This window comes from Scyliorhinus torazame, chromosome 1 (genome assembly GCF_047496885.1).
Source record: "Scyliorhinus torazame isolate Kashiwa2021f chromosome 1, sScyTor2.1, whole genome shotgun sequence".
NCBI classification, from domain to species: domain Eukaryota; kingdom Metazoa; phylum Chordata; class Chondrichthyes; order Carcharhiniformes; family Scyliorhinidae; genus Scyliorhinus; species Scyliorhinus torazame.
Window position 1 is genome coordinate 55,011,365 of NC_092707.1, and position 16,268 is coordinate 55,027,632.

Genomic DNA, 16,268 nt, shown 5'->3' on the forward strand with positions numbered 1-16,268 from the left:
ATCCTCACGACCTTCGAGGAATGGGCACTGGTGGTGATGAGGAGGCCGAGGACAGAGCAGTCACCAATGCGGAGGTTGCCGCACGCCGCAAAGGTGAGGATCCACCGGGCCCCACCTACAGGACCTGTCACACTTGAGTTGCCATGCACACTGATCCATCCCTCCCACTGACCATATGTCAGTTCTCCCGCAGGTCCTCTAACCGATGGTGCTGGTCCATCGGGGTGGCCCCTTGTCTTGCCTCCCATAAGAGCTCCTCTGAAGAGAGCTCCGAAGGTGCCACAATCGACCCGTCACAGCTGACATCCACACCCTCCACAAACGCAGAGATCACACACCTTGGTGGGCAATATTAGTAGTCAGACTTCTGGGGAATAATCTAGTGAGCACCACACAGTTGCTGATGTACAGCAGGTGGAGGCAGTAATGCCCAGCGAGACAGCAGTCGGAGGTCTGCTGGATCCCAGGACTCAGCTGGGTCCCAGCCAGATGCTGAGCCTATGGACCAGGTTATCCCTGAGCTGATGGAGATGTTAGAGAGTGGCCAGGGCATTCAGAGGGAGATGTAGATGACATTCCAGCAGGTCCATAGCCAATTGGAGGAGTCCCAGAGGCTAAAGGGCGCAGGAGATGTCGCCTACAATGTGTAGCACTGAAGCCAACATTGCTCGGGTGGCAACTGCAGTCAAGAGCCTGGTGCGCAACATCAGCTGCATTAGTGGAGGTGTCCAAGACGTGGCGCAGTCGGTGACAGCCATGGCTGAGGGCCAAGGCAGAATGTCTGACTCGCTGGGGGATGTGACCCAGTATCAGGCTCATCTTTATCAGCTGCTGCGGGATATGTCCTGGTCTCAGATAAGAATGGTCGAGGTGCTGCAGAGCTTGTCCCAGTCGCAGGTGGATATTGTCGAGGCACTGCAGAGCATGTCCCAGTCATGGAGGAGTTTCGCCGAGGGCTTCGACAGGATGGTGCAGACAATGGGGGCCACCAGGGCTGACAGAGCCAGATGACGCAAGAGCAGCCAGGGTTCAAACCAGCTGCTCCTCCATCCCGAGTGTGAAACCCAGGGTCAATGAGCACCAAGAAGGAGGAGAACACACAGGGTGCCAATCTGGACCCATCCCATGGATGTGGTGGTGGCCACCAGCTCCCCTGAGTTCCACTCTTCGGAGGAGGCTGAATCACACAGTCAGCAAACAGGACAGGGTGGCATTGCTGTGCATGTGTCACCAACTAGTGCACCGGGACCCTCCGGCCCCCAGAACCCCCAGAGGACAACCGCCAGGGGCATCGAAGGCCACAAGACATGGTAAGCAACTGGGTGCTTCCACCTCTGATGTGCATCCTGGGGATATACCTAGACGTAGCGGGGTAGGTAGGGGGTGATTGGTGGTGAGGGGGTGACGGGGAGTGTGGGCGGCACCATCAGGAGAATGGCGCACTGTTGGACACCTGTGAAATGTTAAAAACCCTTCACCACAGAGATGGATGTTAGCAAGCACTCAGCAGACAGGCAGGGGTCAAACTACGGCATAGATTGAGTAACACCAGCGCTGAGCTCTCTGCTGGTTATCATCTCCCCCCCTGCCCACGGGTGACTTGCGATGTGCTGACAGAGTCCCATCACCCTGACATGTTGAGGCGGCGCCTCCTGCGGATGCGCTGTCTGTCATCTGGCCAAATGACCAGTGATGCCTGTACACCCAGGGCCGTGCCGAGCCTCCCCTCTGGGCCTCACCCTGGCCTGATGGGTGGCCGGGTCATCAAGGTGTGGAGCGGGTTCCAGCTCATGAGCTGCCGCCTCGGGCCTCTGCAGATGCTGCTGCTGACACCGCCTACGGCTTCTGGTTGCCCGGCCTACCAGCAGCAGGACCAGGGCCTGTTCCGCGGGGTCCAAAATACCACTCATCCCGTTCAATATCTTCAAGGAATTGGGAGAGGATGTTTGACTGACATTGGGAGAGGATGTTAGGCTGACAAACAGCGGTGGCTCTCGCCCCGGGACCCTCCATTCCCCCATTGATATTCCCCCCTCCTCCTCCCCCTCTCCCCCATAACCAGAACGCCCTGCCCATGCACTCTGTGCCGTAGTGGGCCCCCCTCAATGGACCCCAGACCCTGTACCCCTGACACCCGCACATAACGGTACCAGGACCGGGCGCTGGTCCCCACCCTGTTGCACTCACCCACCCTCTGGCCATGGACATGTCCCCAGAGCTGTGTCCCATCCCCTGGGTGTTCAGATGTTGGTTGCTGCATGGGAACCCACTTGGGATAAGTGAAGTGCTCACTTAACCATTAATGCCAATTGAGTAATAGCCTTCAGCCGCACGGCCAGCGGCCTTAGCAGTCGATGGGGGTTACGAGTGGTCGGTGGGGCAGACAGGCAGGGACCAGGTTTGCCCCCAGAATGGGTACACACGATCCGGGGGTTGCATGGTGGAGCTATGTGCAATTGCACCCCAGCGCCATCCCCCTCCCATGGCCGCCCACCTTAGCCGAGGGTGCCCCCCCATCCGAGGGTGAGCCCCACAACCCGCTGAACACTGGGGTGGCAAGCCCAGTGCCCGCGGGCTCTTTAGCTGTGAGCAAAGATGGCTACTCGCCTCCTCGTAAGGTTTCACTCATCTGCAGAAACCCTTCCACCAGGTTCACGTTTTTAAAAAGGAGTACTAATTGGTGGCATTGTGACCACTTGCTGGGAAGGCCTCTGAATCATGGGAGCACGTTGGATATGGGATGGCTTCCGTTAATTGTATAGAAATAGGGCTTGAGTGGTAATTATTGGCTTCTCGCCACGCTATGGCAGGATTCTGATTTTGCCTACAGGAGTAGGCCGGTTGCATCGCAACCTATTTGGCGCCCTGCGCGGTTATCGTATTTGGCCTCTCCCGCCATTCACTGGCCTCGTCGCACTCTCGCTCGAGCGTAATGAGGCCAGAGAATTGCGCCCATAGTCTCCCAAACGGAGAATTCCGGCCATTGACTGGTTACTGAAGTCCCTTGAAAGAGCCTCAAGTAGTTGAGTTGGCAGCTGCAGTGACAATGCCAAGCCTGTAGAGGGGAAGTAATCAATAATAATCTTTATTAGTATCATAAGTAGACTTACATTAACACTGCACTGAAGTTACTGTGAAGTTTAGCTGCAATCAGCTTGCAGCATTCACCTGTCACAGTTTCCCTGAAGAATCTAAACTTGTGGTGTGGTGGGGTGAAGTTAGTCTTATGCACTGGCACAAAATGGGCAATAATGAAACAACAGTTCACTTTGTAACAGTCCTGATTTTTTTTTCCAATTAGGTCAATGACAGTGAAACATGGGTTGCCAATTTGCCATGAGCTCTTCACACATAACTGATGAAGATCAATTTTACCCATCACCCCCTCCTAATTTTACACAAACAAGAGGATTCTATTTTCTCAACCACTGTCGCATATTGTTTCAGACAGAGAGCAACATAAGTAGCACATCACTATTAAACGACTGATAAATTTGAATATAACAAGAGCACTTGATGAGTCACCCTCAGCTCTATGAGTAAGATGGTCCAACTTGCTAGCACACACTGTGAAATTTTGGTTTGAATTTGTAAGGTTTCACTCACTATGTCAATCTCTATAGCCAAGCAGCTTCAATAACATGTTTTTGATGTCAATGAGTGAAGAAATGACACTGAGGTAATTTAACAGCTCGCAGTGGGTTAGCCCTGTTGCCTCACGGTGCCGAGGTCCCAGGTTCGATCCTGGCTCTGGGTCACTGTCCATGTGGAGTTTGCACATTCTCCCCCTGAATGTGGGGTTTCGCCCCCACAATCCAAAAGATGTGCAGGCTAGGTGGATTGACCACGCTAAATTGCCCCTTAATTGGAAAAAATGAATTGGGCAATCTAAATTTATTTTTTAAAAGTATTTTTTTTTTAATTCTCCTTTTTCACATTTTCTCCCACATTTACATCCATCAACAATAAACAATAATCAGCAAGATATGTCAATCCCCATAATAACAACGATTCCATCCGCCCACCAACCCCCAAACCTCAACCCGCATGTTTACATAAACAAATGACAAAAAGGAATCAGGGATTACCCGTAGTCACCCTTAATCTTACACAGCTCCCCCACCTACCCCCCCCCCCACCCCAGTCTCCAGCTCCTCCCGTCCACTGCCTCTTGTAAAGCTCCTCCCAACCTCGGTTCCTTCCCCCCAACTTTCCACCCCAAAAAAGAAAATACAGTCATGAGGTTACATCGGCACATGGCCATTCCTCAATTTGTCAGTTCTGCCACAGTCCTTCTGCTTTCGCAAACTCCTCCGCTGCTTCCTCCGTTCCAAAATAAAAGTCCCTGAGCTTGTAAGTCACCCTCAGCTTCGCTGGATATACAATGCCGCACCGCACCTTGCTAATGTACAGTGCCCTCTCCACCCGGTCGAAGGCAGCCCGCCTCCTTGCCAGCTCCACCGTAAAGTCCTGGTATACACGTATACCAGCTCCAGCCCACTGCACCACCCACTTCTCTTGGCCCAGCTCAGGACCTTCTCCTTCACACTGTACCTACGGAAGCACAGAGTCACTACCCTTCGCGGCTCACTCGCCTTTGGTACAGGCCTCCACGACCAATGAGCCCGATCCAGTTCATATCGGGAGGGATCCTCCCCCTCCCCCAATAGTTTTGCCAACATCGCGGCAAAATACTCAGTCGGCTTCGGTCCTTCAACTCCTTCGGGCAGCCCCACAATCCTCAAATTCTGTCGCCTGGATCTGTTTTCCAGGTTTTCCATTTTTCCTCGCAGATCCTTGTTAGTATCCATCACCTTCCGCATCTCTTTCCCCATCGAGGCAAGTTGATCACTGTGCTGCAATAACGTCTCCTTCACTTCCTTCAGCGCCTCCCCTTGCTCTCGCACCTCCGCCACTGCGCTCGCCACCTCCGTCCTCACCGGCGAAACCGCCTCCTCCACCAGCACACTCAAAACCTCCCTCATCTCCTTCCACACCGTCTCCATGCATTTCACAGCCATCACCTTAGTTATTTCTTCAGCCGTAAGCAGTGCGGCCTTCCCTGGTGCTCCAGCCTCCATTTTCCTTGGTGACCCCGCGGTGACCTTTCCACTCCCCGACGGACCTTCAGCTGTTTTTTTTCCGGCTGTTTTCTTGCTCACCCTCGGCATTTTTCTTTGTTCTTTTTTTCCTCCTGTGTCTTCACTGTGCCTCCTCCGTGCCTTCTCCCTGCTTCTGCCGCCTCCGTGGACCCTAGGACCGGGCTTAAAGCCCCGAAAATGCCGTTGCTGAACGGGAGCCCTCCATTGTGTGGCCGCCTCCCGCCCGCCGTCACCGGAAGTCTTTAAAAAGTATTTTAACAGCTCTTTGGGTCAACCCAGTGAAGTCCTTATGAGTTGACAGTCAGAACCAATCTATACTAATAATCTTTATTGTCACATGTAGGCTTACATTAACACTGCAATGAAGTTACTGTGAAAAGCCCCTAATTGCCACATTCCGGTGCCTGTTCGGGTACATAGACAGTGATTTCAGAACGTCCAATTCACCTAACAGCACGTCTTTTGGGACTTATGGGAGGAAACCGGAGCACCCGGAGGAAACCCACGCAGACAAGGGGAGAACGTGCAGACTCCGCGCAGACAGTGACCCAAGCCGAGAATCAAACCTAGGACCCTGGCGCTGTGAAGCAACAGTGCTAACCACTGTGCTACTGTGCTGTCCTGAGGCACCTCTTTAAAATTGTCTCTCATAGAACATAGAACATAGAACAATACAGCGCAGTACAGGCCCTTCGGCCCACGATGTTGCACCGAAACAAAAGCCATCCAACCTACACTATGCCATTATCATCCATATGTTTATCCAATAAACTTTTAAATGCCCTCAATGTTGGCGAGTTCACTACTGTAGCAGGTAGGGCATTCCACGGCCTCACTACTCTTTGCGTAAAGAACCTACCTCTGACCTCTGTCCTATATCTATTACCCCTCAGTTTAAAGTTATGTCCCCTCGTGCCAGCCATATCCATCCGCGGGAGAAGGCTCTCACTGTCCACCCTATCCAACCCCCTGATCATTTTGTATGCCTCTATTAAGTCTCCTCTTAACCTTCTTCTCTCCAACGAAAACAACCTCAAGTCCATCAGCCTTTCCTCGTAAGATTTTCCCTCCATACCAGGCAACATCCTGGTAAATCTCCTCTGCACCCGCTCCAAAGCCTCCACGTCCTTCCTATAATGCGGTGACCAGAACTGTACGAAATACTCCAAATGCGGCCGTACCAGAGTTCTGTACAGCTGCAACATGACCTCCCGACTCCGGAACTCAATCCCTCTACCAATAAAGGCCAACACTCCATAGGCCTTCTTCACAACCCTATCAACCTGGGTGGCAACTTTCAGGGATCTATGTACATGGACACCTAGATCCCTCTGCTCATCCACACTTTCAAGAACTTTACCATTAGCCAAATATTCCGCATTCCTGTTATTCCTTCCAAAGTGAATCACCTCACACTTCTCTACATTAAACTCCATTTGCCACCTCTCGGCCCAGCTCTGCAGCTTATCTATATCCCTCTGTAATCTGCTACATCCTTCCACACTATCGACAACACCACCGACTTTAGTATCGTCTGCAAATTTACTCACCCACCCTTCTGCGCCTTCCTCTAGGTCATTGATAAAAATGACAAACAGCAACGGCCCCAGAACAGATCCTTGTGGTACTCCACTTGTGACTGTACTCCATTCTGAACATTTCCCATCAACCACCACCCTCTGTCTTCTTTCAGCTAGCCAATTTCTGATCCACATCTCTAAATCACCCTCAATCCCCAGCCTCCGTATTTTTTGCAATAGCCTACCGTGGGGAACCTTATCAAACGCAAAACAGAGTCACCAGCACCGTTGATAAAAATTCTCTTTCAGATTTAAAGCAATCTTGACTCTTTTCTAATTGATTGATTAATTTATTGTCACATATACTTAAGTACAGTGAAAGTATTTTTCTGCTGTCAAGGGGACATACACAGTACGTACACAGTAGACAAAAAGAATAATTGACAAAGTACATTGACAAATAAGTAATTGGTTCCAGCGCGGAACAAGGGCCAAACAAATACATGAGCAAGAACAGCATAGGGAGTCGTGAATAGTGTCTTACAGGGAACAGATCGGTTCGAGGGAGAGTCGTTGAGGAGCCTAGTAGCTGTGGGGAAGAAGCTGTTCTGATGTCTGGGTGTGCAGGTCTTCAGACTTCTGTATCTTCTGCTTGATGGAAGGGTCTGGAAGAGGGCAAAGCCTGGGTGGGAGGAGTCTCTGACAATGCTGTCTGCCTTTGAGGCAGCGGGAGGTGTAGACAGAATCAATGGGAGAGTGGCAAGCTTGTGTGATGCGTTGGACTGAGTTCACCACAATCTGCAGTTTCTTGCGATCTTGGGCTGAGCAGTTGCCATACCAGGCTGTGATGCAGCCGTATAGGATGCTCTCTATGGCAAATCTGTAGAAGTTTGTGAGAGTCGATGCAGACATGCCGAATTTCTTAGCTAGTAAGTAGAGATGTTGTTGGGCATTCTTGACTGTTGCATTAACGTGAGTGGACCAGGACCGACTGTTGTTGATGGTGACCTCCAGGAACTTAAAGCTAGCGACCATCTCTATTTCGGAGCCATTTATATAGATGGGAGCGTGTGTCCTACTACGCTTCCTGAAGTCGATTGGGGCCCCGGTGTTGAGTTCTATTGTGGAGGAGGTGCTGTTACCTATCCTGACAGAGGATAGGTGAGGAAGTCAAGGATCCAGCTGCACAGGGAGGGGTCAAGTCCAAGGTTGCAGAGTTTGGCTATTAGTCTTGTCGGGATAATGGTGTTGAAGGCGGAGCGGTAGTCTATGAACAACAGTCTGACGTACGTGTCCTTGTTGTCGAGTTGTTCGAGTGTTGGCTGTAGGGACAGGGAGATAGCATCTGCTGTGGAACGGTTGCGGCGATAGACGAACTGCAGTGGATCGAGACTATCTGGGAGGCTGGCGTTGATCCGTCTCATGACTAGCCGCTCAAAGCATTTCATGATAACAGATGTCAAGGCCACCGGTCGGTAGTTGTTGAGGCACGCTACCTTGTTCTTCTTTGGTATTGGTATTATGGTGGTCTTCTTGAAGGAGGTGGGAACCTCGGAGCGAAGAAGTGAGGTGTTGAAGATGTCTGCGAATACACTCGCCAGCTGGTCAGCGCAGCTCTGAGTGCTCACCCAGGGACTCCATCCGGCCCGTTGCTTTCTACAAGGTCCTCTGAAATCAGATTACAAACCTGGGTGGATTCCTATAGTTAATTTGCTCACTTTCCAGGACAATATCCACTGGGTTTTGGTGCAAAGCTGAGGCAAATGTTCTTGAATTACATCTTTACCTTTTGGGACTAAAATTTAACAGTCCTGATTAATAACAGAAAACAATGTCAGAAATAGCAGAACACAGCGACTCCATAGCAAGAGGTTTCCTTAGAAAAGCTCCACTTTTTCAAAGATGATGAAAATGTTAGAGTTCTAACCTTGCAGAGAAAGGTTAAAATCATTGAGCCTGTCAAATACATCAGCTAAGTATCCGTGTCCAACCTAAAGGAAAGTGGCGATTCAGGTTCCACCAGAGCGGTGGCGCTCTGCACCACTCCGAGCTAGCATGTCCTTATCAAAATTTCACCACAAGATGGTATTTGACCTTCATTGATGACCATCAGCTGCCCTTTCAGTTGAGAGAAGTTGCATTTGAAAATTATCCTGTGGTTTAATTTTGAAGGCAGGATATTTAATTTTGTGTGTTGAACTCTGGATCAATCAGTGCTGTCCTCGGACATACTAACTGATTACTCTGCACCAGAGATATCTCTGATTGGTCCAACTTCAAATTTAAGAAATCAGTGGTAATTCAAACATTGTGTTGGGATCACCATATGCCAGGGAGTATGCTTTAAAACAATTAAACTTAAGTTTCTCTGTTTCTTGAAAACTTTAAAGAAATTCAGACTTTTGGTGTAGATAGACTGGCTATGTGACGTTGACTCACAGGCTGTCCTCCTGGGCCAGTTTAACCTCCTCGCCCCTTCCTCCAGCCCACCCCCAACCTGCGCCACAATCCCCAGTTTGGGAATTATTGGGCGTCATTCTCCGACCCCCCGCCGGGTCGGAGCATGGCCGTTGGCCGCCGTGAATCCCGCCCCCGCCGAAGACTCCGGTACCGGAGGTTGGGCGGGGGCGGGAATCGGGCCGCGCCGGTTGTCGGGACCCCCCGCTCAATTCTCCGGCCCGGATAGGCTGAAGTCCCGCCCAGAAATTGCCTGTCCCGCCGGCGTAAATTAAACCTGGTATTTACCGGCGGGACCAGGCGGCGTGGGCGGGCTCCGGGGTCCTGGGGGGGCGCGGGGCGATCTGACTCCGGGGGGTGCCCCCACGGTGGCCTGGCCCGCGATCGGGGCCCACCGATCCGCGGGCGGGCCTGTGCCGTGGGGGCACTCTTTCCCTTCCGCCTCCGCCACGGCCTCCACCATGGCGGAGGCGGAAGAGACTCTCGCCACTGCGCATGCGTGGGAAACTTTCAGCGGCCGCTGACGCTCCCGCACATGCGCCGGGAAACTGTCAGCGGCCGCTGACGCTCCCGCGCATGTGCCGCATTTCCGCGCCAGCTGGCAGGGCAACAAACGCCATTTCCGCCAGCTGGCGGGGCGGAAATCCCTCCGGCGTCGGCCTAGCCCCTCAACGTTGGGGCTCGGCCCCCAAAGATGCGGAGCATTCTGCACCTTTGGGCCGGCGCGATGCCCGTCTGATTGGCGCCGTTTTTGGCGCCAGTCGGCGGACATCGCGCCGTTGGGGGAGAATTTCGCCCATTGTTCTTGCTCTACCTGTCACATTTTTATTTCCTATTTCTGTTTAATAGCAGTGAAATTGTATTGCACTCACCTAAGTAATTTAGTGCATTGTAATCCAAGATGCCTTCGTTCCCACACAACTTCTGCTGGATTGGTGTTAGGTCGCAATGTATTTTCTTGGAAATGGGCTCGATGCCAGATTTCAGTTCATCCAGTGTTTTGTTAACTTGTGTTTGCATAATTTCATATTTATTAATCTGTTGGGTTGTACTTTCCAGATTATCCTATAGACAACAGACAACTTATATTTCCATTTTACAATATTTCAAAGTTAGACGATAATAAGATAAAGGCCACCATTTTATTATCTTGTTAACAATTAAAAGTGATTTTAGAAAATAACGTATCACATATGCTTTTGGTTATCAGCAACATAATTCAGATCTGATCATAGGTATCTATGTTTAAACAGTTCAGAAAAATTTAGATTCAAAGAACACTTCTTAAATAACTTATCGGAGTCCATTCTTTCGTGAAGAGAATTATCTGAAATTGCACTGGTCATAGCAAACAAGATCCTCAGGGTATTGGGCTAGGAACACCCTTTCCAAACATTTTGTTAGATTTGGCCTGCTTTTTGTGGACAGGACATACCTGAGCAGTTTTCCACATCACCACAAGTTTTGTAACAGCACTGGAACAACTTGGCTCAGGGCGCAGCTAGTTCTGGAACACAGGTCTGCAGTACCATTGCCAGAAAGTTGTCAGGACCCATATCCTTTGCCATATCCAGTGCCTTCAGCGTTTTCTTGATATCATTGAAGACTGGCATATGTGATGAGGGGATCTCAAGAAGATGCTGAAATTGATCATTCATGTGGCATTTCTGGCTGAAGATTGTTGCAAATGCTTCAGCCTTTTTACATCGATGTGCTGGGCTCCCCCATCAGTGAGGATTTGGATATTTGTGGCGCCCGACCTTCAATTAGTTCTTTAACTGCCCACTATTATTCATGATTGGATATGGGAAGACTGCAGAACTTAGGGCTGATCTGTTGGTTGTGGGAGCATTTAGCTCTATCTATTGCATGCAATTTTCACTGTTTGGTATAGTCCTGTGCTGTAGCTTCACAGGCTGACACCCTGGGCACGATTCTCCGACCCCCCACCAGGTCGGAGAATCGCCGGGGGCCGGCGTGAATCCCGCCCCCGCCGTGTCCCAAATTCTCCGCCACCAGAGATTTGGCGGGGGCGGGAATCGCGCCGCGCTGGTCGGCGGAAATCCCCCGGTGATTCTCCTGTCCGCGATGGGCCGAAGTCCCGCCGCTGTCACCGGCGTGGATTGAACCACCTTTCGAACGGCGGGACAAGGCGGCGCAGGCGGGCTCCGGGGTCCTGGGAGGGGGGCGCGGGGCGATCTGGCCTCGGGGATGCCCTCATGGTGGCCTGGCCCGCGATCGGGGCCCACCGATCGGCGGGCGGGCCTGTGCCGTGGGGGTACTCTTTTCCTTCCGCCTTCGCCATGGTCTCCACTATGGCGGAGGCGGAAGAGACCCCCTCCACTGCGCATGCGCGGGGATGCCGTGAGCGGCCGCTGACGTTCCCACGCATGCGCTGCACGGCAAAGTCATTTCCACGCCAGCTGGCGTGGCAGCAGAGGCCTTTCCCGCCAGCTGGCGGGGCGGAAATCAGTCCGGCGTGGGCCTAGCCCCTCAAGGTGAGGGCTCGGCCCCCCAAGATGCGGAGAATTCCGCACCTTTGGGGTGGCGCGATGCTGGACTGATTCGCGCCGTTTTTGGCACCGGTCGGCGGACACCGCGCCGATTGCAGAGAATCCCGCCCCCCCCATTTTTAGGTGTGGCTAGTGTTGCTCCTGGTATGCCCTCCTGCACACTTCTCTGAACTAGAATTAATCCCCTGGTTTTACTGTAATGGTAGAGTGGGGGATAGGGTGGACCATGAGATTATAGATTGTGGTTGTATATAATTCTGCTGCTGCTGTAATCATGGTGCCTCATGAAAGCCCAGTTTTGAGTTGCTTGGACTGTTTGGTATCTATCAATCAATATCATGTTAGTGCCACACAACAGGACAGAGGGCATCCTCAATGTGAAGATGGGATTTTGTCTGCACAAAGGCTGTATGGTACCCACTACTACCAACACTGCCATAAACAGATGCATGTATCTGCGACTGCTCGATTGGTGAGGGTGCTTCTTGGCTTTTTGGCTAAGATCAAGCATCGGATCCAGTCCAAGATCAGGTGGGTACAATGCCTTTTCTTGTCAGCCTCTTGTCGGGATCTTATTTGTCTCTCTTGTGGGTACCATGAATTGGATTCAATTTGAATTTGAATTGGTTTTGGGGGCAACTAGGGACATGGATTAAGGGCTTGCCCTGTCCACTCTGCACATTGGCTTTGTAAATTTAAGAAAGGAATAAAAAACATTTTTAAAGATTGGTGAAAGCAAGATCAAGTAAGTGTTTACCTCTTATTGGTTCTCTCATTACCTGCTGCAGACCCAGTCTAGCAGCTATATCCTTTAGGACTCAGTCAGCTTGGTCAGTGGTGGTGTTACTGAGCCACTCTTGGTGATGGACATTGAAGTCCCTCACCCAGAGTACATTCTGTGCACTGCCACTGTCAGTGCTTCCTCCAAGTGGTGTTCAACATAGAGGAGTGCTGGTTCATCAGTTGATGCAGTTGGTGGTTTCCTTGTTTATGTTTGACCTGATGCCACAGGAACATAATGGGTCCAGAGTTGATGTTGAGAACTCTAAAGGTAACTCCCTCCTGGCTGTACAGCACTGTGCCACCAGCTGTGTGTCTGTCCTGGACAGGACAGGATGGTGTTGATTGTGTCTGGGACATTGTAGAGTATGATCCCATGGATCAGGCTCTTGTTTGAGCATTCAGTGGGACAGCTCTCCCAATTTTGGGCACAAATCCCCAGATGTTATTAAGAATGATTGTGCAGGGTCGACAGGGCTGGGATTGCTTTTGTAATTTCCAGTGCCTAGGTCGATGCCAGGTGATCTGTCTGGTTTTATTCCTTTTAGTAGACTTCCTAGCAATTTGATACATCTGTGTGGATGGCTAAGCCATTTCAGAGGGCATTTAAGAGTCAACCATATTACTGTGTGTCTGGAGTCACATGCAGGCCGGACAAAGATGGCAGATTTCTTTCCCTAAAGGGCATGAGTGAACCAGATGGGTTTTTTACAACAATCAACCATGGTTTCACTATTTCTGAGAGCTTTGTTAACTCCAGATTTATTAATCAAATTCAAATTAATTTGATGGGATTCACCAGAGCAATAGCCTGGGCCTCTGGATTACTAGTCTGGTGACATTACGACCTCGCCACTGCCTGCCCATGCCAACAATGGCTTTATCAACCAAAGCCACAAAAGGATAATATTTTATGGTCATTCATTTCACTACTGCCATTTGGGATTGTGCCATGCAAATCAGCTGCTTAATTTACCTTTAAAGCAGCAATTGTAATACAAAAATATTGAGATGTTTCTCAACAACATAAGTTGATAAATAAATGACAATCTTTGTTTCATTCCCATTGGGATTATCACTGGAATTTACCCTTTCAAATAATATATTTTTAAAAATTCTTTCATAACAGTACTGAAATATAAGTAATGGCTCCTCATTCTCTTTTCACCTCCGTAGCTTTTCACAAATGTTATGCCTTCTGTGTTTCACCTTCTACATACCCGCAATCTCTCCATCACAGCATATTCACCTGCTAGACTGTGATTGGGGTTCCGTTAGGTAGAGAGAGAGAGGGACAGTGGCACACACAATCTGTTTAGTTAAAATGGAAGGGGTGAGAAGAGAAAAAGGAGATAAAGATATTACAGTTTGGACCACAATTATGGATATAGGTTTTTCTACATTTTAAGATTGAGAAATTATACCTCTATTTCCTTTATACGATCATGCAAGTCTTCCTCACTTTGCCTGCGTTGATTTTCAATTTGTAATATATCGTTCTGCACATTAAAATTGCAATAATATAAGTCACTGAAATTTATTGAGTATTAAAATTCTAAATGTCATTGTAATTAAAAAAAATATTTTATTAAGGCATATATAATTTTTACAATTTTCACGAGGAAAAACAACAAAGTATATAACACCTACCCAACCAACCACCAAACCCAGCCAACATGGTTTAGCACAGTGGGCTAAATAGCTGGCTTGTAATGCAGAACAATGCCAGCAGCACGGTTCAATTCCCGTTCCGGCCTCCCCGAACAGGTGCCGGAATGTGCCAACTAGGGGCTTTTCACAGTAACTTCATTGAAGCCTACTTGTGACAATAAGCGATTATTATAATTAATTCCCCATTTCCCCTTCCCCACTAACTATTTTCCACCTCAACCAGCACCCCATGCCTCCCTCTTCCCTTTTACCCCCCCCCCCAACCCCCGCCCTCCCCCCCCCTCTCTGCTGACAGCTTAATTATCCCGAAAGAAGTTGATAAACGGCTGCCACCTCCGGGCAAACCCTAACATCGATCCCCTCAGGGCAAACTTGATCGTCTCCAACCTGAGAAACCCGACCACGTCACTAAACTATATCTCCAATTTCAGGGGTTCCGAATCCCTCACGCCAATAAGATCCGTCTCCGGGCTACCAGGGAGGCAAAGGCCAGGATATCGGCCTCTCTCGCCCCCAGGTCTTCCAACACTCCAAAAATCGCAGCCTCTAGTCTCGGAACCACCCGTACCTTCAATACCTTTGACATGACATCGCCTAAAGTAATCCAAGCGCACTCAGTTCGTCCGTACACTCGCCACTGGTGCCTGGTACAGCAACCGGACCCACAAAACCCCATAATGTTATTGTTGGCGGTACAATATATTCCAGGTGCAGAAAACAAGGCTAGCACTAAATAGTTGGTCGCGAAGGTAAGCTGGCGACGGTTGCGAAAGTTGACCGGCGTGGGTCGCGAACGTCGGCTGGTTGGTAAAAATGGGTGCCTGGAAAAAGTGTTTGAAAAACATTGGTCTACAATACATGCACAATTTCAATGTAGTTAGGTCCAATTAAATTTTTGTTGAAAATAAATTTAGCGTACCCAATTAATTTTTTCCAATTAAGGGGCAATTTAACGTGGCCATTTCACCTACTCTGCACATCTTTGGGTTGTGGGGGTTAGACCCACACAGACAAGGGGAGAATGTGCAAACTCCGCATGGGCAGTGACCCGGTGCCAGGATCGAACCTGGGTCCTCAGCGCTGTGAAGCAGCAGTGTTAACCACTGTGCCACTGTGCCGCCCCTGGGTCCAATGGACTTGAAAGACATCTGCATTAATTTATTATTTGGCTGTGTTAATTGTGAAGTTTGATGGCTGAATTACTCCTTCGAGTTTTTTTTGTCAGGTATGCTACATGACAAAAAACAACTGTTGTTTTTGATCTGGTGCAAACAGTTGCTTTGGACCATGCTCTTTGGGGTATGAAATGCAATCAGTTCTACATGTCCTGTGACCTTCTGTGACCTCTGGAAGTAGTCAACATAGGACCAGTTCAATAAAGACCTTTCACTGAGACAAACACTGAAACTGTGCTGTCTTTAAACACAAAACATTGCTCCAATCTCAAACACCTTCTATTAGCCAGAGCTTTAAAATTAATTTCCTAACTTCTCTGAGGGTTTAGCAGGCAAAGTCAGCATGTGGTTTGATACAAAGCAGTACAGAATACAGTAGACCTAGGATCCTTGGTCTGATGAATACAGTAGAATTTTGATTGTTTGAATGACAGACTCAATTCTTCTGATCGTCCACTTAAATTTTCATGAAACAATGAGAAATCCAAAATACATGAAGTACTATTTAGTGCAGCCTTGTTGCTTGCTTGCTGGCAGCTACAAAATGGAGGAGGCTCTCCTCAGTTACTTGGGGTCCAGAGTAGGTGACGTCAGTGTACCCGCCGCGTGAACCGCTCTCTGCCGCCGCTTTTGGCGGGAAGACAAATTGAGTTTTTTAAAAATTTGCTCCTGGAACACTGCGCCGATGTACTGAGGAGGTTGTTTGCCCTGCTGGGCCCCGGGCCTGCACCCTGCTACATCCGGCTGAGGGGGCACGCAATGCGCGGCATGCCGGTATTCTTGAAAGCTGGTTGCAGCCAGCATTTTTAAAAGCCAGTCACGGCCGTTGGGCACTTCATCCCGCGATCGGGAACGCCGCGGCCAATCGCTCTGTGACCCTTCCGACACCCGGCCGCGACCCACCTTTGGGTCATGACCCTGAGTTTGAAAATATATTGTGACTAACACAGTGTAATACTGAAGGGGTACTGCATTTTCCAAAGGTGCAACATTTTGATGAAGACATTAAACTGAGGATCTGTCTCTTTGCTGAGATAAACGTAAAAGATC

General features: G+C 49.7%; 1 protein-coding gene across 4 annotated transcripts in view; it reads right to left on the reverse strand.

Moving 5' to 3' along the window:
* Positions 1–16,268, reverse strand: part of LOC140407621 (coiled-coil domain-containing protein 63-like) — a 177,658-nt gene that overhangs the window by 11,964 nt on the left and 149,426 nt on the right. For all 4 annotated transcript variants that reach the window (XM_072495044.1, XM_072495039.1, XM_072494993.1 and 1 more), the window contains exons 8-9: positions 13,797–13,871; positions 9,952–10,144 (exon numbers count right to left, since the gene is read on the reverse strand). In XM_072495044.1, coding sequence (XP_072351145.1) covers positions 9,952–10,144; positions 13,797–13,871 — 268 coding nt within the window. The remainder of the gene's footprint in view (positions 1–9,951; positions 10,145–13,796; positions 13,872–16,268) is intronic.